General features: G+C 40.3%; 1 protein-coding gene across 2 annotated transcripts; it reads right to left on the minus strand.

Moving 5' to 3' along the window:
* Positions 1–9,505: 9,505 nt before the first annotated feature.
* Positions 9,506–21,898, minus strand: LOC127377738 (Krueppel-like factor 15). 2 transcript variants are annotated; one of them, XM_051425885.1, is made up of 3 exons: positions 21,827–21,898; positions 18,421–20,037; positions 9,506–12,356 (listed from the first exon to the last, which is right to left on the minus strand). In XM_051425885.1, exons 2-3 carry the CDS (start codon positions 19,944–19,946, stop codon positions 12,188–12,190), a joined length of 1,695 nt encoding a protein of 564 aa, XP_051281845.1. In that variant the 5' UTR covers positions 19,947–20,037; positions 21,827–21,898; the 3' UTR covers positions 9,506–12,187. The 2 variants fall into 2 exon arrangements, with proteins under 2 accessions (XP_051281845.1, XP_051281846.1); XM_051425886.1 differs by lacking the exon at positions 21,827–21,898 and adding an exon at positions 20,368–20,397.
* Positions 21,899–22,223: the final 325 nt, after the last annotated feature.

Here is a 22,223-nt window from a genome sequence, read left to right on the forward strand (position 1 = left end):
CAAAAGAGGCAAAATTCCTAGAATGTTAAAGGTTGCATATACAAAATTTACTTGACTAGATGTTGCACTAGATAAGCATCTCAGACCAATATAAAACTCACCATAACTGTCTTTGTTAGTCTTTCCAATCACCAACTCTGGTTTGGTTGAAATAAATCTTTAATTCATCGATGTAGATGAGAAAAACAGCAGTTTTTCAGTCGCTCTACTCAGTTGCACATGAAGCAGACTGGCTATGTAAACAAACCACAGAAATAGCTGCGATAGCAACACAGGCAGAGGCAGTGGGTCGTCATATTGTGCTCAGGATGTGTAGTTTGCTGCGATATTTATGTTTAAAATCTCATAACCTTTAAGTAAAACTATTTTCAGAAATATTCAGGTTGAAACTAAAGTATATAATAATATATAATAATAACAATTACAATAAGTAAAACTATAATACTAACATGAGAGATTCTGCTTTTCAATGCAGAACTTTTACCTGCAATGGAGTGTTTTTATATTGCAGGATCTGGATATTTGTTGCACATCTGATCAACAGGAATGTGTTTTTCCAAACACAGCATCTTGGGATTAATCCACAGACCTCTCTATCAACAGTTTTCATTGGAGAGTACTTTCTACTGAAGTATGATTGCTACTATAGTCTCAATGGAAACTTGTTTTTTTTGTTGAACAAGCAAGCCAAAACTTTTACTGAGGGCTGATGGTTATGTGGCTCCTGAAAATGGCTTGAGCACTCTTCCCTCAGGCGATTTTCCATGTCTTAACTACACAAGGTGTAATGCCATAATACATAATCCTGCTTTTGATTGCAATCATTGTGTACATAACAAGCACATAATTTGAGATAAGCTGTGACCAGCTCGATGCTGAATAGACTTGGGAGCAGAGCCCAGCAGGATATGAGGAGTGGCAAACCTGTCTTTTGCCAACTGAGTCAAACTTGCAGTAAAGCTTTGAACTGCTGGTTGCAATCTTCTCAGACACGTACATGACAGTTGTGCCAGGATGATCTTTGTAAGTATAACAATACACATGCCAAGTACAGTCCAGCATGAAAAGAGAACCACAGAGTTCAAGCTGGTAATGAAAATGCCACAGGGAGATTCCTGTCAGCTCCAGTGGTTCCATCTTTACGAAGGTACTGTGTGTCTACTCATTGTGTAGTGTCTTGTGGGAATTATGTAAGACATGTGGGCTCTCTGCAACACATGAATAGCCAAATTGCTGGTGTGGACTCCATCTCCTCCTGCTGTCATAAACTTGGCTCTCAGTCGGCTGGTTAGCTTCCCATTGTTGACGTACAGAGAATTCTCATTTCTCCATGTGAGTGTTGGTGTGTGCGTGCACATGTAAATACTTACCGACCTGCCCATTTTGTACGCCTGGTGTACAAAGTGTACAAGTGGGTGTGTTTTGGTTTCTGTTGAATGTGTCTTTTCATGTATGTGTGTGTGAGAGGCTTTCTCCTGCTTGCACCCATGTGTAAATGAAGGACCATTTACCAATCCCATTGTTGCAGTCTCATGAAATGAACTAACTGTGCTGGCATTTCGCTGGACCCAGGAGACCCATCTCAGCACACTGTATGGTTATGTGTGTGTGTGTGTGTGTGTGTGTGTGTGTGTGTGTGGGTATCAGCGCAGTTTGGACCATTAATAAACTGCCTAGCCAAGCAGAGGAGAAGAACACTGTGTGCCTGGGGTCTGGCCACCATATGTAAAACACTTTTTTTTTTTTAAATGAAATGCATAGAACCAACCTGCTCTAGGTGAAAAAGGCCTATGTATAACAAAAGTATAAAAACAAATGTTTTTTTTTTTTTACATTACTGTTTATAGGCACCTTATTGTTTCCTGTCATTAATTAATATGGCAAATTATGTGGAAAGTAAATGGTAAATGGACCTGTACTGTAAGTGGAGATTATAAAGATCTATTATATAGAATTAAAGCCATACTTAGCCTATTTTTTCACAAGATTGTGTGCTGAGCCTTTCTTTGATGACAAAGATTAAGTTGACAAGACCAACAGTCTATAATCAACCCTGTGAGGCTATACTTAGGCACAGCGGTGCTTTGAGCTCAATACTAACATCAGTATGCTAATAGGCCCACACTGACAATGCCGACACACTGATAATAGGCATGTATAATGTTTTCTGTATTCATTGTCTTAGTTTAGCATGTTAGCGTGCTAACATTTGTGAATTAGCACTAAACAAAGCAAGCTGAGGCGGTATTTGGTCATCAGCCAGAGTATTGGGCAGTTTCAACCAAATGATGGTACTACATGAAAAGGTAAGGTATCAGCAAAGTTATTACAATTCATCCTGATAGGGGAAACCAATATCCATCTGTCCAATAGTTTTTGAGACACTTCATTCAAAGCTACAAATATGAACTGTGTGGTGTTGCAAAAGTCAGTGGATCACCAGAGTGTGTACGATACCATGAATGTCTGTACAAAGTTTTGTTCCAATCCATCCAGCAGATGCTTGTATATTTCACTTAGGTTAAAGGTGCAATGTGTGACATTTCACTGAAAATAGGAATTGTTGTAGTTTTGTTACCTTAGAATGAGTCGTTAATCTACAGAGGGAGCAGGTCCTCTTGTCATGCCATGTTGAACTGCCATGTTTCTACAGTAGCCCAGAATGTACAAACCAAACACTGGATGTAAATAGGACCTTTTGTGTTTTTCACAGCCCAAACAAAGTACAGTTGAAGCTGGGAATTTAATGAAAAATTGATGAAAAAAAAAAGATGATGAAACTTCAGGAAAAGTCAGAGGATCACCAAATGCAAAATTGGCATAATCCAAGATCAATATTTTTGGGGTTATTTTAAAGTGGTGGGCCAACCGATCAACAGAATGTATGGCAGTCGATAGATCCATACTGTTAGCATGGCTAACAGAGAGGCTTTACAAGGTAACAAAGTTTTCTTTTTGCTGACAGTCTGACAATCTGATTCCACTGATGTTGCAACCTACTTGGTACATGTGTTCTCTTTTGTTCTTATAACAATTACACTGCTTTTTTCTATTTAAAACACACACACAAACATTCATTCACACACATACACACACTGGGTCTGAACTTGGCTCAGAGTTGTAAGCAGTTGCATAACAGTTATCATCTGATCCCTCGTGTCAAATCAGCTCATGGGCCGTTGTAGTTTGCTGCAGGGTAACTTGCCTCTGACCTTCAGATTTGTGTACAGTGTATCTGTTTCTCCTGCTCCCGCAAACATATTGACGCACAGTGTGAAAAGTACACACAGCTGGTAGTCAGTCACTCAGCAACTTTACAAAACCCACCTGTTTTATTTTATTTCTATATTCCCTCAATATGGATTTTTTAAATAAATGTTCACAAATGATAACGAAAGAAATACATTTTATATATCCAAAAGTATGTATATTCATATTTATTTGAGTTATCCCTAACATAGATTTTCAAGCAAGCCATCAATAGACAAAAAAGAGGCATGTTAAAGGCATTTTTCACTTCTTGCTCAACTTATCTTTGTTGCCAGAAACAGTGTTCAGGTTCCTAACATCTGTAGTTCCTGCAAGGAGGACATGTGGTAAGTTTGCCACATTCAAATATTTAGAACAATGTAACTTAAAAGGAATAGTTCATTCTTAATACTATTTATCTAGATCCGTGTTTTTCAAACCACCTTTGAAATATTTTTTCATCCAAGTACCAACTGACCAGAGCACAACATTGATAGAAAAAAAAGCCACAATTAACAATTACATTGAATACTGTTGATCTGGCTTACATATATATTGTTATTGAATTATTTTAGGAATTATGCATGTCTGATATTTTTTTCAACTTTTGTTTTAATGTCATGTAGCCCCTGCATTACTTCAGGTACGCCTATTGCAAATCCCAATAACACCAGTAACACAGCAACACACACCAAACGATAAGTCATAATTCCATTGCCCCAGTGCATGTGGGTAAGCCTTCAGATGATGATGAGGTTCTCTGACACACTTGTGTAGGGCGGCTCAGCTGAACCAGCTGAAGTTTTACTTTAGCTGGACCTGTTCTCAACAGCAGCTAAGTCGGCACTAATGACAATAACAGCCAATGTTTGCAGTTGTTTCTCCAGCTCAGGGAACGTGTCAAGAGAATAACTTCTAACAAATATAATTCATTAAAACTGACACATAGATGAGCTGGCGAGCCTCCACTGTCAGCCAATTGTCTGCTGAAGTTTGCCAGGGCTCTGTTAAGAAATCACAACACTTATAACAGTTGATTCAGTTCTTGCCTGATCAAAAACATAGTTTTTTTTCAATATTCGTGCTAAGTCACCTTGTACATCCATGGTTACAGCACAAACAAGAACTCCTTGTGGATAGTTCGGCATGCAATTGACATAAGCCTGTAATTGGAGGGAGTGAAAACCAAGCAAAAGCAGCCTAGAGTTCAAATAGTTAATCAGAGCTTGTTTGCTGCAAATGCCTAAAGGGGTAGTTGAAAGTGGCTGAGACTCAACCACAAGCTCTCGTTCACCTCTCTAATGTATCTCCAGTGACTGCTTCCTTTCTAATCTCAATCTCATTTGTGGGAATGTGGCCGTTTCTGCTATTGTATAAATGAATGATGAATTGAACATGTCTAATGTGAATACTCTGGAGAATTTGCCTGTCACTTATTAAAATCTAAATAAATCATGGAAACATTACAGTTACAGGAAAGCAGATCAAATTACTTGATAGCCAGTAGAAGCAAAAAAATTGTCATCTTACTAAAACTGTGTTTTTTGGGTCTTACATTTTAACATATTGCTTTATTAGTACACTAGGTCAATATGCATACTGTATGTTAAATTAGGAACATGGTACCAGACTGTGATTTGATTCTGCCGTTGCATGTTCATACATGCTCAGTGTGGCATTGTTAAGCGATCAATGTTTGATTAGTCATTCCTGATTTTTATTTGAACAAATGCAACCCTCTCTTTAGTGCTCCTTCAGAAGCTCAAGGCAAGAAACATGTCCTAGTCTCCTACTCCTCTGCTGGGTTTGGATGGCTGTGTAAAAAGTAGGGCTTTTTATTGCCAAGAAGTTGATGATACGATACAGGGGTTACGATTCAATGTATTGTGATATATTGGGATACTGTGATTAAGGTGATGTTGCGACTACAAAGAAATATTATAGAAAACTTTCATAGTGTAAAGAACACACCACCATCAGAGTAAAAAAAGAACAATGAGATCTACATTTGTATTTATGCATGTATGTATTTGTTTACATCCAACATCATCGCCCTCAGTTTACGTTTTCAACATCGCTATTTAGCATTTGGAGGCAGAGTCAGGCAGAGACCAGGTAACCCGCGAAAACCGGCCAAAAACTATATTTATATCAATTCAAGGGTACAGGCATGGGTAAAAATGAATTAAATGCTGTAAATGGTATTTTCTTACACCCAAAGTAAAAAGTTGACAGTGACAACAAGGCCTTCTACCCAAAGCGGAAAAGTTTTCAACTCTCAGCGCCAGCTAGAGGTAGTTAGTTTTACATTGTTACAGTGACCGACCAGAGAACATTTGATGCTAAACTAACAAGGAAGGTAACGTCACCAAGCAGTTGCTGCTGCAATGCTGACATGCAGAGAGGACTGATCTGCAAAACTTACATGAACCTGTTAAGCAGCTTTCAATTCTTGGAGGTCTGTCCACAGTTGGAAAGCCTCACTGATGTTAACAAACTTTATCGACCATTTTTCTGAGATAACATTGTGGCGTTCAGCATGTTAGCATGTGCCAGATTTACCGTCCCTCTCACTTGGATTAGAATGGCTGAGCTCACCTTTACGTACGTCTTGGTATTTGGTTTCCAGTAATATAAGCAGTAAGCTCAGAAAACCTTAGGCCCGCGGACATCAACAGAAGGACTCTCCAAGCTAAACCTGAGATGAGCAGCCAATAGAGTGTAGTTCAGATCCAGATGTGTTGAATTAAATCCCCCTGTTGCATCCCAGAATGCCTCTGAGACTGCTCTGGCTCATAAATCAATGTGATCTGTATCCAGAACAGACACTGCACGGACAGACGCAACCTGCTTTTGTTAGCTGCTACCTCTTTCTTAGCCACTACCTCTCTGCTTTTTTTACACAATGACTCAGCAAACACACTCGGAACCAGAAAACATCCAAAGCCATTAAATGTTGTGAAGAAGGGGGAGAAAGTGGTTGGGAGAAAAAAAAGTCGGACGAAGAGCAGAGAATGGGGGTATAATTTCCATGCAAATTTGCCATGTGGTACAAATCTTACTCTGACATTTCTCATGTTTCCCAGCTGTATGTTCCTTATCCAGCTTTACGGGAAACACTGTTTTTGTCTCTCCCCCATGAGATACATGTGGAGAAAAAGGATTTGAATGAGTCACTTACCCTCACTTTTCTATATGGGAGTCCAAAAATAAATAAACATCTCTATTTTTACCTGACTCGTGTTCTAAAATGTTCTTTTCTGACTTGAGTTAGTCAACGTTGATAATATATTAAAATCCAAGAGCAGACAATATCTTTAGTTTAAAGTGGGAACCTATTGTGACGTCACCCGTTGGTTTGTCGAGTTTGGCATTATAGTCGTCACCATGGCGGTTTATCGGAGCCAGCAGAGGTGATGTACTGTGAGTTGAGCTGCTCTCATTGGCTGCGCAATTTTAACTCGTCCATTGCAGAAAACAATGATCACGTACAATCTCATATTACAGCTGAACAGTTGACAAAAATATGTTTCTGAAATGATTTTAAGTGACAAATAGACAACGCAGTAACATAATCTAGCTCCATATTCGATCAGCACTGCCTAGTTTGACAGTTTGATCTGAGTTTGGTGGGTTGAGCTGGACGGACTCACTGAGAATGACCTGTCAATCACAAGGTAGCCACCACCAAAAGCTTTATCATCTATTTTACTCTAAATTGGACCATAATTTACCAAATGAACATCGTGCTGTACTTGAAACTAGCGATTGAGACCATAAACTCATTAGGAAATTGTTTACAGAGCTAACAAATCAAGTGGGAGTGTAGGGTAATGTCTCCATAAGGCTTCACTTCACAGGCCCGGAAGTTCTGACAATTATATATACTGTCAATGGTTTAAGCCTCAAACCTTTTGCGTCATTACTGACAGCTGTAGAGTTGCATAACAGTAATGTTTGCATCTATAAAATACAACACATTGCATTGTGGGATTGTTAGCTAATGTTTCTGCTGTCATATCAGTGCTGTAAAAGTGCATTCCTAACATGGTAATTAAAATATTTTGTGTTTCATTGTTTCAAAGGAGGTTTTGGAGACTCACTTTACAGTTACTTTATAATTACCACTGATATAAAAGTCAAAATAAATCCGCCTTCTTGTACATTATATCCAACTGCAAATGTAGCCTCATATTTTCTCACAGTGGTGCTGTGGCTTAGTTGTATAACTGTCTGTCTGGTAAACAAAAGATCACGGGTTTGAATCCTTGTGGTTTCTGTTGATCTGTTAATTAGTTTACTGTCTCAATTGTGAAATCTTGACATTAATCTTTGTAGCAGTTAGTGTAGGTCACTGTGTGTGCTGCAAGAGATCTGACAGTATTATTCAGTTCCAGTGGGAGTTATTCATGGTTATGTTTTTATTAGTGTAGAATTGTAAGAAAAAAAGTTGTGTTTTTGTTACCTTAGAATGAGCCGTTTTATCTACAGAGTCTTCCATATTGAACAGCCATGTTTCTATAGTAGTCACAAGGGAGTTGTAATCTGCAACCACACTGATAGACGTCACCAGGACAGGCAACAGAGATGACTGGTCCCCTGAAAAGGTCCACTGACAAGGCTGTCCCCAGATCTGCTTTACTCATATCAACACATGCGTATTGTGGGCCTCTATGGGCCCTCCTAGTGGCTGGGGTACAGAAAGCTTTCCCCTTTCCCCCCTTATGGGCGGCCCTGGATGGCACTAAATCCTATAAAGTGGAGCCATATTTCACTGGGTGCCCCTTTATGACAGGTACAATATATTCCATATAATACAGGGAGTTTATGTAACATTTGAAAGAAGACATGGAACATTCATTCTCTTACAAATGAAAAGTTTAACTCATAAGCTACAAGACTCTCCCTTACTCAATTCAATATACTTAGGGTTTTTGCTGCTACAGCTTTACTTGGTCTGGTATGTGCGGTAGCTTATGGTGGCTAATGTTAGCAAACTTCAGCTATTACGGTGAAACTCACATTATTGAATCCGTTTGCTGACTTTATGACTACTCTTTACTTGTGTTATTGTTATGTTACATTTTAGCATTTACCATTATCCCTGAATTACTTGAGGCAATGGTGGCCACTGTTCAGCTAAAGTTAGTCTTGTTTTAATAAATGTATTTTGGACGGTTTGGTAGGGCTGCACAATTAATCAAAATGTTAGTTATTTATTTTTTTGGCCTTTATTTGATAGAAAGACAGCTGGAGATAGACAGGAAAGGGGGATGGACAGAGAGGGGATGACATGCAGCAAAGGGCTGCAGGTCAGATTCAACCCCGGGCCACTGCGTATATGGGTCGCCAGCTCTACCAACTGAGCTAAAATGTTATTGAAATTAATATAATCAAATGTAATATCCAAATCACATAAGCTGCAGTGTTTTGAAAAAGGTAAACTGTGTGACAAACAGCATTATAATGAAATACTGTAGTGCAGCAAAATGCCCTGGCCTACAAATCCTGCTCTCCAGATGTAAGAAAAACATGATCAGTACAGACCCCAACAAATGTCACATCATCATGAAAAGAGTAGACTTTTAGAGGCTGTATCCAGGACATATTATCCATACAAATTCCTCGAGACCCTAAGCTTTTCATGCTAGGTCTATACAAAGTGAATCATAATACTGGAAGGTCACAACACATTTTTTTAGAGTTTGTTTGTGGCCAAGAGTTATTGCTCCATCGTGGAAAAAGGTCAGCAGGCCAAATGTGGTTGAATGGATTTCTGAATGATCTACAACTCTACCCTTACAATACATATGCTATCAGTGGTAAGCAAACACTATTTGACAACATTTGGTGTCCCTTCATATCTTATTTAGAGAAGATAGATAGATATGATGGAAGCACATTAGGATATATAAGTAGCCCAGTGCAGTGGCCAAATCCTACAAAGCTTTTTGTTTTCAGCATATGTATATTAATATTAGACATGCTTAGGATTCAGTGGCATCTTGCTGACTGTGAAGAGTGAAGGGGAAAACTACCGTGGCGAAACCCGCAAAAAACATGATGGGCTACTGTAGAAACATAGCGGTTCAACATGGTGGATGGGAAGGCGTTCAATTATTACTGTGAATAATAAATTCCATTTCTGCCAGTACATCATTCTAAATGTTACACACCTTGGACCTTCACAATGCTGAAGACTGTGCATGATTGTGTGATAAAAGCTGACCATTAACAGAAAAACAGAAAACATATCTTTGGTTTTGGGATTTTTATTGTAAATGTGTTTTACGTAAGAACAAAAGCAAAAATATAAGATTTTAAGCAACTCTTTCTTTGTAACGTGTTTACAGAGCACATAACATACTCATCACGTTTCATAATACATTTATGCTATATTGCAATTTGCACCTGACAAAGTGGGTGTGCAAGTCAAGAAAATGCATGGGGGGAAATGTATTATAAATTCCGATCCATGGATGTAGTATGAAACTTTTGATGAGCCTCTGAATAATGTGTTGTGTAAAAACCTGACAAAAAAAGTAAGTCACCACATTTTTCACTACATATTTGAATTATCATGTTATGTACACATTTTTAGAAAAATCTTTCACAATCACAGAAATCACTAGAAGAATATTAAAGTTCTCCTCTCAGATGCATATACAGTATTTACATACATTCGTGGGCTCGCATATGACACCCATTCAGAAAAGCATTTCTTCTGATTGTATGGAAGGAATGCCTGACGCAGATTACACACTTCCTCTGTACAGCATATCGTTCAGGCGCTGTGTGCCGAACACTCAAAAGGTTAGTCGATCGTTGCAGGTTTCAGCAAATCAAACACTTCCAAAAAAACAACTCAGTTCCAGTTCAAACTTTAACATTCTGTAATTCAAACTATTTCAATAGCTGATCCTCGACTTTATGGCACAGGTAACCATCTCTGGACTCTGTGCAGTTTGCATTTTGTGTCCCTCCCATGACTCATTTGGTTTAACTCAGATGCAGAATGACACACACTAAAGCAATGTATACAGATACATGTAATATGACAAAATAGCAAAACAGTCACTGTTCCCTTACAGTACAAGACAAAGGCATCTCACTTTATGGCAAGAGATTTGATATGTTCAAGACCAGGGACAGATAGTAGTGTTCCATAAATGCTCTTTGATTTTCTATTAGCCTTAAATGGAGCATAAAGATTCCCTAGAAGTTTTGTATGTGCTGTGATGGAACACATTTCCAGTCTCAACAAATGGGCACCAAGTGTATTTTGATTTTGAATTTGATATGCAAATCATTTCATTTTTATTTTAATGAAATACATTTTTGGAAGCAAGACGACAAACAAACTTGATTTGGGAAGAGAAGAGGCTTCAAGAGGAGCTAACAGAGCCATAGTTTACTTGATGACTCTTTAAGATATAGGAACAAAATATTCCTTATATTAAAGCGAGTCTATGTAACTTTTGAAAGAGGCTATAGCACATCCATCCCTTAACAAATGAAAAGTTGAATTCCTAAGCAATAAAATACTAAATGCAATACACTCGGTCTGGGGCGAATTCTTTATTTGATTTTGCAACGGCGCACAATTCCAGTCTCAATAAATTGTACCAAAAAATCACTGAAATTTGATATGTATTTTTTTTTCATTTCATTTGATATGTAGAACTTAATTTGTATTCAACTGAATCAGTGGAAAGAAAAGGGGGAAAAAAACTTGATCTGGCAGGAGAGGAGGCAAGAGATTTGATATGTTCAAGACCAGCCTTTCCTTGCAACTCTTAGTGATGTGAATTTACCATCTTGTATTATACTACTTATTTTTTCACAGCAGTGACATGAAGTAAATAAAGTGGCATAAATAAATTAAAGATGTGGCATCACATAAGATCAGGATGCCAAAAAAAAAAATGCTGTGTTATATCAAGAGCTGAAGAACAGACATGCTTCTCTAAATACTTGCTTTCATCCTTGACTTGAAGTATTTTGTGGGTAATCCTTGCATCTAGCTATACCCTCAGTTGGTTTTGATCCAAAAAGGCCATATGGCAAATATTGTATATGACAAATATTCTGATAAACTGTCTATCGTACAGATGAGACAAAAGGGTGTTAGAGAACAGTGAAACAAGTAAGACCAACTACACAAAATACTCCAAATACTTTGAATTGGGAGACGACCAGAAATTATTGTGTGCCAGTGCAAATTACATAGTGACATGATCTTTGTTTGAGGGCAGTAATTCAACATGAACTTGAGCTTTGTTATTGTGTTTTTTCAAAGACACTTATTCAGAGCTAAAGGAATGTTTGCCGATAATTAAACCAAGGCCCCGACAGTTCCCAAGTAGGCTCTTGCTGTTCAAAATTCTATTAAATTTAAGCCATTAAGCAGTGTGTTTTTGTTAATATTACTTTTAACATTTGGCTCTATGAAGGTAAAAAAACTGGGGTTTTTAAATAATAGCAGACCCCTTAGTGATGCAGCTTTTACTGATGTAAGGCTTTTGACTCCAGCAATAATAATAACATACACCTCAAAGTGTAAAAATACTCTGAATAGCAAATATTTCTTCAAATTAGATTAGCTAAAAGATGTGAGTGAGACAAAAAAAAAAGTAATATACAAGAAGCTTATTCCACCTGTGAGGGTGTTGTGTCAAGTAACAGTTTTCTGTTTTAGTTTAGTTTTTACAGTCTTTTCCTCGCCACCCAATAAATTATCACAGTACCATGAACGTACGTCACGCGTACATATTTGAACATAAACACACACACAAGCTCAAAAGTCCTGCACAGACTCCTTTAGAAGGTGTTTGGACTTTCGCCCCCCTCCTATGTCTTCCATCACACACAAATACACGCACACAGCCCCCTCCCCTCTGCTTTTTAACGTCAGTCCATCAGAGTGGGGTCAGAGGGGTCAGTTTGCAGAGCGTCCTGTCCTGCTGCTTCGTGGAAAGCGGTGGACTTTGAGGTGTTTCGACAGGTGATCGCTGCGGGCAAACTTCTTCTCGCAGACGATGCACTGGTATGGTTTTACTCCAGAGTGGGAGCGGCGGTGTCGGGACAGCTCGTCAGACCGGGAGAACCTGCCAGGAAAGAAACCCAGGACGTCATTCATCAAACTGATCAAATACTTAGGACATTAAGCATCTCTTTATTAACGCTTCCCCACTCATTACTTCAAATGTTTCTGTTTTATCCTTAATCATAAATGTCAGTTGACAGTCAGTAATGTCAACCTCACAAAGTCTCCCTATTCTTTTCCTTTTGTGTATAAACCAACCAATCAGTTTCTTTACAGCACTTCCTATACAAAAATAATGGCTGCAGTCATGCTTCAAGCTGCCAAATAACAGAAAAGCCATGTCAAGCTGTTTTATATGAGGGTAATCTGAGAGGTGTGACACTATACATGTGTATTGCCCTGCGTCTTCTCTGTGAAGTTAAAGAGCCGTTCCATATTTAGCTCAACACATGAGCACCGCAAATCCAAGCTCAGTCTATTCCTGACCTGCTCTGCCCTGGGTATACTGCCTCCGGCCAGCTTGGATATCACGCTAGTGAAGGGTTAAGTGGATGATAGAGTGGCACCTGTTGTATTTGTGTGTGTGTGTGTGTGTGTGTGTGTGTGTGTGTGTGTGAGTGCGTTTATCTGTGTGTGTATCTGTATATATTAGTAAAGCTGTTAAAATCAGATTAATCTGTAACACAGATTGATTTCCAGTAGCAGCAGAGGCAGGCTGAACGCATGAAGGCGATAATTCAGAGATGTATAAATGTCACTCACAGTTATTTCAAACCATTTCCACTTTAGACATTACACTACTGGCCTATTCATCATTTTAATGGCCCAGTAATAAAAAGAAGATAACTGTCAGAGCTTATAAAGCTAAGCTGCGGCATCTGAAAAGCTAAGAAACTCAAAACAAGCAATTCAGACTTGATGACTCATTTAGTTGATTATTCAGTATTGAGATCTTTTTAATCTGCATCTCTGCAGTGAATTTTGGTCTATAGCAGTCAGATAGCAGTGACTGTTACACATTTAAGCCATATCTGAACTCTTACATTATAGTTGGTGACCCTGCATCTATTTGCCTTATCCCAGCAGCATAGAATACTCAAATTAGTACAGATAATCAGTCATCAGTCTACAGCCATAGTCCTTTGAGCTAAATGCTAATATCAGCATGTTATCATGCTCACAATGACAATGCTAACATGCTGATGCTAAGCAGGTATCATATTTACCATGTTCACCATCTTAGTTTAGTGCATAAGCATGCTAACATACTACATACAGGATGAGGCTGTATTTGGATAAACTAAAGCAGTGGTTCCCAACCTTTTTTCCTTGAAGCCCCCCTTGCCTGTGTCCAAGACAAGTCAGGTACCCCCAACCTCAACCCCTACCCGCATACACGCACTAAATAGGTAATAAATAGCTTAATGAATTTAAATGTTGACCAAGATATGTGTCAATTTGGATTATACAGAGTTTTGATTATCCAATTGGGTGTGTTATTGGGATTTTATAAATTAAATTTTTGTAAATAATTATTTTGGTAACCTCACAACCTCAGCAGACAAAGTTGTGCGCACCCCCCAGGTTGGGAACCACTGAACTAAAGCACTGGAATAATTACAATCTGATGAAAGCGCTAGGTAAAAAAAGTTAAGGTATCTCCAAAGTTATTACAATTCATCCTGATGGGGAAATGAATATTTCATGGCAAGCACTAATGCAATTCTTTTTTTCCTGACAACAGCAATGTCTGTTGCAGAATAATGTCAAGTCTGTTCTTCATTTTACAGCAGGTGACAAAAGCCTTGAGGTAAATATGACTCCACACATCAGTCTCTTTATGCTCTGTACTTAATATGACTGTACATTTGTTCCTTATGGTGATCTGTGCGTGCACATCCACACATTACACCCTAAAGCTAAACTACCTCAGCTTCAAGCTGGGGCATGATACAAACCATGTACAGCTATTCTTCTTACTCAAACTAGGCCTGAGCCCAAATAACATACTGCACCAGGGAGGATCTTTCAACAGAACATGCATTAGGACTTGCAAATACTGATTGTTCTTCAAATCCACTTTTTTGGGGAGGAAGATTGATCATGTGCCAGTTCTCTTTCACAGCCTCACCATCTGTCTCTCTCAAACTCATGCCCTCTCTTGCTGTAGCTCTACCTCTATTTCTCTACTCCTCTCCTTCCTACCCTCGGCTCCATACGTCCCAGTGATGGTGGGCGAGGTGAATGGGTTTATAGGGTGGAGGGCACTTATGTGGATCACTTGATGACTGTGGTTTTTGCCCCTTAAGTCCTCAGGGCGGCTTTGGCGTGGCTGCAGCACTACACATAGTATACATATTAGTGTAGGCGCTGTGGGAAACACATATGCAGGCTTTGTTCTAGCTTGTCCTTAAACTCTGCTCTGCAGCCAACAGAGCATAGTGGAAACAGCTGAGAAAGGTGGGGCTGTTAGGTTGGTTACACACCTGGAAAATTACAATAACAGAGATATTGGCGAGCACATGTACTGTACAGAGTTTTATCTGTCATCTTTATTTTCCTCGTCTTCTTCTTGCTTAGTTTATCCTGCCAGCTCAAAGACTTAGTGTCTCTCGTCACTGTGTTTATGAGTGGCTCAGTTTCAGCTCTGAGTAAGTTGAAAGGGAAATCACATTAATGCATGGCAGCACTAATCAGTGACAGAAGTTTGCCTCCTACATTAAAAAGCTATATACAAGAAACCATAAAACTACTTTTGACTGATTTATAAAAAATGATTAAGCAGTACACTGAATCCTTTCTAGCTCCATGGAGGCTGCTTTCTACAAGACCCCAACCTTACGCACCTCCCTGCAGAAAACGTACATTAGTTTCCTAAGGTAAGGAAAGCACTCTCTCCTTGGCCGTCAATTGAGCTTAGATGCTGAATCAATCTGTGCTAGCTCCGTCACCACCCAAAAACATTGTTCTGTTGTGACGGTGAATGCATTAGCTGACAAGGACAACAAGCCACTGCCCTGATGACAGACACCGAGCACACACACGTCACACTGTTATCACAGCAAACTGTTTGGGTTTGAGCCATCCAACGCTGAGAGTCTCCATGCAGGTCTGAGCTGAAAATACTCGCTCGTGTGTGCGTGTTGCCTGCATGTGTACCTTTAAGTGTTTACATGTGACTTTGTCTGTGCAGATCTTTGCATGAGTATAACGATAAACTACAGCCAGAGAGAGAGCGAGGGATACAAATCCAGAAAGCTTTAAACAAGAAAACAGTTTGGCAAAGGATGAAATATAGCTTTCACTGGGTTATATGTAGGAGTCGAGCCAATGAAATACCACTCCTCTCTACTTCAGAGGAGCCAACACATGGCTCTATTCTAAGGTTATGGAGGGCAAGAGGGGGCCTGACTCCCCAGCTCACCTCCATTTCCTGGCCCAGAGGGAGAGGAGCAGGGAAAGGGCAACTTTATAATACAGTATACTGCTGCTGTCATGACTGCAGCAGTGTAGTTCTGGGAGGACTGGGGGTATTATGTTTTTAGTTTAGCTAAAGAAATGCATGGTACTCAATGCCTGCAGCACAGAAAACATACTATATGTATTCATGTGTCAGCTGAAACAACAAAGTGATGCTGCATTAAAAAGCACTACACCATTCACACCGACTGCAGCATGTTTGAAAAATGCTGCTCTGGTGTTGGATATGCTCACTCCTTTCCACATTACAAGATTTCTGTGTATAAAAGTATAAAAGTTATTATATTTTGTATAAAATGTTTTCTTACATGTACTTCTAGCTGCAATTTGGGACTGCTAATTAAGTAGATTTTTATGCCAAATTAAAGGAATAGTTTTACATTTTGGATCTACGTTTTTGTCGAATTTTTCCTACCAGGACTTCTAAGTTTTTATTAATTAACAAGCCATATCTTTTCGTTTGTTTATTCCATGCACAGATTCATACACATGTTTATAAAGAAGTTGTGGTTTAACATGGAGTTATGTGCTGCAGTAACTTCCTGGAGTCTCTGCTGTCTGCCTGGCAACCTCACTGTGGAGCAAGAAAGCCAATAAATACATTTTCCAAAATGTCTAACTATACCGTAAATCATCATCATCAGCTTGGTGCCAGTACACAGGCTTCCACAGTAAATGAGAGAACAATGTTTGCCTCAAGCCAGCTTTTAAAATGCATAATCATGCAACTTGTTTTGTCCAGATTAACTTCATATTACATAATATGCTTAGAAATACTTGGAGGTATGCCCAGACATAATCCATATTGCAAAAAGTGTCAGATATGGAGAATTCTAAGGTGCATTTAAAGCCTCCTCCCAGAGTGTGGTGTTGCAGGGAGACTGATAAAGTGTGGACCAGAACTGTCTGCTAAGCTGGGCCAAACTTATCTTATTGGCTCTTTCTCATACACACAGGCACATGTGTAGTACATTTTCTTACCTAAACCTCATACAAAGTCTAACCTCACCCTTAAAGGACCAGTGTGTAGGATTTACTGGTGTCTAGCGGTTACGTTGCAGATTACAACCAATTACCACTCGCCTTCCAAGTGTGCAGGATAAACTAAGACGGCTGTGAAACTTATGTAAAATCAGTGTGAAACATGGCGGTTCAACATGGTGGACTCTGTAGAAGAGGACCCACTCCCTCTGTAGATAAAAACAGCTCATTCTAAGGTAACGAAAACACAACAGTTCTTATTTTTAGGCAATTATACACTAATGAAAACATACCTATGTCTGCCAATAGATCCTCCTAAATGTTACACACTGCGTCTTTAAACGCAAATCATTACCATAGTTTAACTTTAACCATAATGCTTGCCCTAACTTAACCCTGCCTCTGTCCATGTGTGTACACACATGCACACACAACCCACACAAGACTCTATATGCACCCTTGAGCAATAACTGTATGTACAGAGGTGGAATCCATTGGTCCACAGGTCCAAAGCTGGCATTTGTACTTGTACTGGATAGAGTTTACAGTATTTTTTTATTTTTTTTTACTTTGATGAAAGAAATGACTAAAGAACACAAAATCTAATTACGCCAGCTTGCAACCAATGAGAACATGAAACATAGAAATTCATTCTGGGCACCATCAGAACTTGTCTGAAGAGAACACTTTGAACTTGATTCTAGAATAATCCAGTGTTTCTCTACTGCATTAATGTGTGTGTGTGTGTGTGTGTGTGTGTGTGCGTGTGTGAAGTGGTTGCAGACAGTGAGCAAACAAGTGGAATAACTAGCAGGGGGCAAAGTCTGCATGCAGACAACTTCAAAAGGTGCTCTATCTAATCTACAATTTTACCATGGTACAAAAATACACTGATAGTGGGAAAACACTGTAGAACATAACAAATTATAACCTTCTTGAATGTTGTTTCCTTGAGGATGAGCCATTTCCCCTTCCATCCATAAACTATGTAAACTGAGCCTTTTGAAACCTCTCACCGTATATTTAACACATATTTATGTCCCCATAAAAACTTTCTCTATCCTGTAAAACAATATCTTGGTGACTCTCTGGACAATGTAAATGACTTCCAACATGTTGTAGTCCTCAGAAAGAAGTTAAACAGACAATAAAACAGTTTCATCCTACTGATGAAGTAAGATCAGTGTCACAGTTTCTTCTTATCTGTAATAACCCCACAATAAAAAGCACCTTCATCACTACTTTGAACTGCACTTTACATGACAAACAACTGTGCAGCACTCTGTATACCTCTGTCTTCACAGGTTCATTTTATTACATTTAAAAGTTTTAAAATTATCAACAGCTATCTTCAAGTGTCTGTGTATGAGACCACAGCGGAAGTTGATAACCCTGGTAAATGTAATCTCTTTACTGTAGATAAACATATAGAACGCTTCAAAAGCAACATTTAGCTGCAACATCAATCCATTCATTCATCTCCATTCACTCAGCCTAACCTTTGATCAGATCTAGGTTGCAATGTGTGTAAATCTGGAGGCAGCAAGAATGTATAAATATAACTCCAATTTATCTTCAAATGTCCAGTCAATATCTGCTTTCTCTTTTGGCTTATTAATTATTCTAATCATTTGATCTTATACAATAACACTTGTTCTGCTCACCTCCATCCACAGCCGGGCCATGTGCAAGCGAAGGGCTTCTCCCCCGTGTGCCTCCTCAGATGGGCTTTTAGGTGGCTGCTCTTGGTGTACATCTTATTGCAGCCAGGAAAAGAGCACTTGTGCATTTTAATAAGGTCTGCTACTGCACTCTTCTGATACCTCTGACCTCCAGCAAGGACCCCTGCAGCTGAACCTCCACCTAACCCACCTTCCCCGAGCCCAATGGGTTTTGCCGCAATGGGCACTGGTGCGATCCGGACAAATTTGGATGAAGCAATGCTTCCGGTTTTATTGGTGCCAGTAATGTTTGCTGGGGAAAGCAGCTGAGGCACCAAGGCAAAGGTCTGCCCCTGGATGTTGACCAGGAGTTGGGCGATTTTTATATCCGATGGGGCCTGGGTTGGCTGGGATTCGGTTTGCTGGGGTTGGGTTTGCTGGGTGACAGCTTCTGATATGGCACTAGGGTTGGGTTCTTGTTTGATCTGTATGGGCTGGATTTGTAAGATGACAGGCACACTGGAGGCAGCACTGGTACCTTCTGACGAGGCTGGTGGTGAACCACAGTCCTCCTGTTTGATCCCATCAACTCCACTACTGGTAGATCTAGAACCAGTTGTACAACTAAAATCCACTGCTGATGGTGAGCTGTCCATGTCAGATGCACATGGTGTATGTTTGGTCTCTGTGTAGGAGGAGGGTGGAGAATTAGCCACAGGCACAGTCTGATCTCTGTTCTGTGACACTGATACGAGTTCTGCTGCTAATGTCCTTGAACCTTCCGCCTCTGCATCCTCTGACGTTGTTGACATTGCCTCATCGCTCCCCTCCTCTTCTTTCTCCATTGCCACCACCATGTTCTCCTCCAGGAACTCCTCAATCTCCTCCAGTGTGGGCTGAAAGAGGATTGCTGCAGGATCCTGCATTTCATCCAGAAAGACAGGGAACTCGTAACAGTCCTCTTTGGCCTGCTGCTGAAGGAGACTAAGCCGGTGCTCCCTCTTGGACTCCCAGGCCAGGCCCATGGGTACAACAGGGGCAGATGAAGAGGAAGAAGAGGGTGGGGAGGATAGAGATAGAGTCGAAGATAAAGGAGAAGAATGTGAGCTGCTGCTAGCATTAGAGCTTAATGAGGTGGTGAGGGAGGCCTGTGAGAGGAGGAGGTCCAGCAGACTGTCTTGACTCTCTCCTCCTGAGGAGCTACAGCTCCCACTGCTCCTGCTGCTCCTGCTTTCGTAGCTGGAGTCGAGAACGTGCCGCAACGTTGGCGACGAGGACTCCGGGCTGGAGCAAAGGGAGGAACGAGGGCTGGAGGAGTCACTGAGGTCATCCTCAGAGAGGAGAGGGGAGGAGGACAGTGTCACCCCTTGATAGGGGTGGTGGTGGTGATCATAGAAGCAAGCATCAGTTACCATGATGCCCGGCGACACACCACCATTGGCGTGGCGACAGGGGCCGTTGTAGTCAGACCCCGGGGAGCCGGTATAGTACAGGAAGGTCTCTTCACCAAGCGGCAAGTGATCCACCATTCCTGTGCGGATGAATGGCAGCTGGACTCTGAAGATCAAGCTGTTCTGCTGGAGATCGGCTGAATGTTAATGAAGAACTTCTTTCTTCTTCCTGCAAAAGACAAATGACTGTGTTTATCACATATGACAATGGAAGAAATGAGTCTTTGAATTGTGCTGCATACCAGACAAACCTACATTGCTTTTCATCTAGTGGCACCAACTCTGACTACGCCAGGTTTTAATTAAATTTGAATTAAATCTAACTTTATAATTAACACATTTGTGCAAAACAAAAACAGCATGACAACACAGTTACACTCTCTGCGGTCAGTCTAACATGAGGTTAATGTTTTACAAGAGAATGCCTCAAGTTTACACTGTTTAAAAATAAGTCAACCAGCAGACAGACTACAAATTATGATTATGACTCAGTCACTACCTGCAGCTTGGTCAAGAGGTCTGCAGCTGATGGCACTTCAAAAGGAAAGTCAACCGTGTGAAGGAAGTGGAATTTGAAGTAAGAGAGAGAGAGAGAGAGAGAGAGAGAGTGTGTGTGTGTGTTGTGTGTGTGTGTGTGTGTGTGTGTGTGTGTGTGTGTGTGTGTGTGTGTAGACACTGCAGCTGCTGGTTCAGACTTCACGCTGACCGTGTGGAATAATTTCTCACGTCTAACATTAAAGCCACATGGTTTTCTGTCATTCGATGATGTGTTTCTTTTTATTTCCCACTAGTGGTCCTTATTACAGCTGAGTCTGACAAAATGATTGCAATGCTACTGAACTTGTGGAGACATAGTGATATACACTCATATATAAAACATATAAAAACTTCCTGCAGACTATCAAGGAGCACAGAAAGGTAATGGCAGGGTTGTATTTCATCAGTCTAAAACCAGCAGATTTCAATGGGATGATGAGTGAAGGATTTAGTGTCTATTTTTATCCACCAAACAGCCCACAAACAATGCACCACGTCTACATTTACATGGATTAAAAAACGCTAGGCATTATCAAATGGCCTCAAAATGCAATGAGTGGCTTATAGTGATTAAACATGACGATAAAACCTCCTTTAAAGCCTTAAAAGCACATGTGTACAGCATGAGGCTGAAAACAAAATGATTGTGCGCCCTCTTCTGTAAAGCTGAAAAGCAGCCGTTTCCAAAGTGAGCCCCTAACAGAGGTTTCTGCTGATTTCCAGAAAATGACTTTTAATACTGAGTTAGACTATCACTGCATTGACTTTAAGTTAGGCTATCACAACCACGGGACGTTAAAGGCGATGGTTCTTAAGATGTCTCACTGCTGTTGTTTCCATACAGTTGGTTATGTAATTAGTGATCTAACGCCAGAATTCGACTCAGATATGGTAGCTCATGCGATAACATCATATGACATCGAGGGGCTGCTGCTGTGCCGAGGCGATACCTCATGGAAAAAAGTTTGGGAAGAGAGTTTGGGAACATCTTGGCTCGGCCAAGTGTTAAGTCATTTGCCCTACAGTAACCCTGCCGCTGTGAAACATCAAAAAGACTTTGACAGCACGATGCCCTCCTGGTCTTCACCACGCTGCATGCAGAATCAGTTAACTCGGGGTTTATGGCACGTTCAACACCGCAGGCTGTGACAGCAAGTCATATCACAGGAAATATTAGTTTGATATGATATAGATATTAACTCGTCCCCAGTAAGGATATTAAACATATTTCTTACTTTGAGTGCAGCCTAAGTGTCGCTCTGAGCTCGCAGTACAGAGACCAAATGTTTCTCCATTCACTCAGTAGAGCCACGCTCCACACTGCACTCCACAAGGAGACACAGAAAACACACAGGCACAAATAAACAAACACTTTTCGATCTATTCAATCACACCAGCGTGCCTGCTCCTCATGCACTCACCTGTTTACGCGAGGAATCCAAAACTCCGCTGCTCTGCGCCGAGCGCTCTTTTCTTAAAAGTAGCTGTCAGTGAAAAAAAAAAAAAAAAAAAAAAAACTAAAAAAAAAAAAAAAAAAAAAAAAAAAAAAAAACGTAATAGTGCGTAATGGCAATGTTACTCCACGACACGGTCTTTGCATAGCTCTACGCCTCCACCACTCTCTCTCTCTCTCTCTCCCTCACACACACGCGCGCGCACACACACACATACACATACACACACACACACACACACACTCTTCAGAGGGCTGGTAGCTCGCTTAACAGTCACATGATCGGAGCTGGGTATGCTATAGCAGTCAAATTAGGGGGTCGGCTCTTGAAGGCTCGCCTGCTCGGCGCGCCGCAATTGGCTCCC

Source organism: Dicentrarchus labrax, unplaced genomic scaffold (assembly GCF_905237075.1).
Source record: "Dicentrarchus labrax unplaced genomic scaffold, dlabrax2021, whole genome shotgun sequence".
Classification (NCBI taxonomy): domain Eukaryota; kingdom Metazoa; phylum Chordata; class Actinopteri; family Moronidae; genus Dicentrarchus; species Dicentrarchus labrax.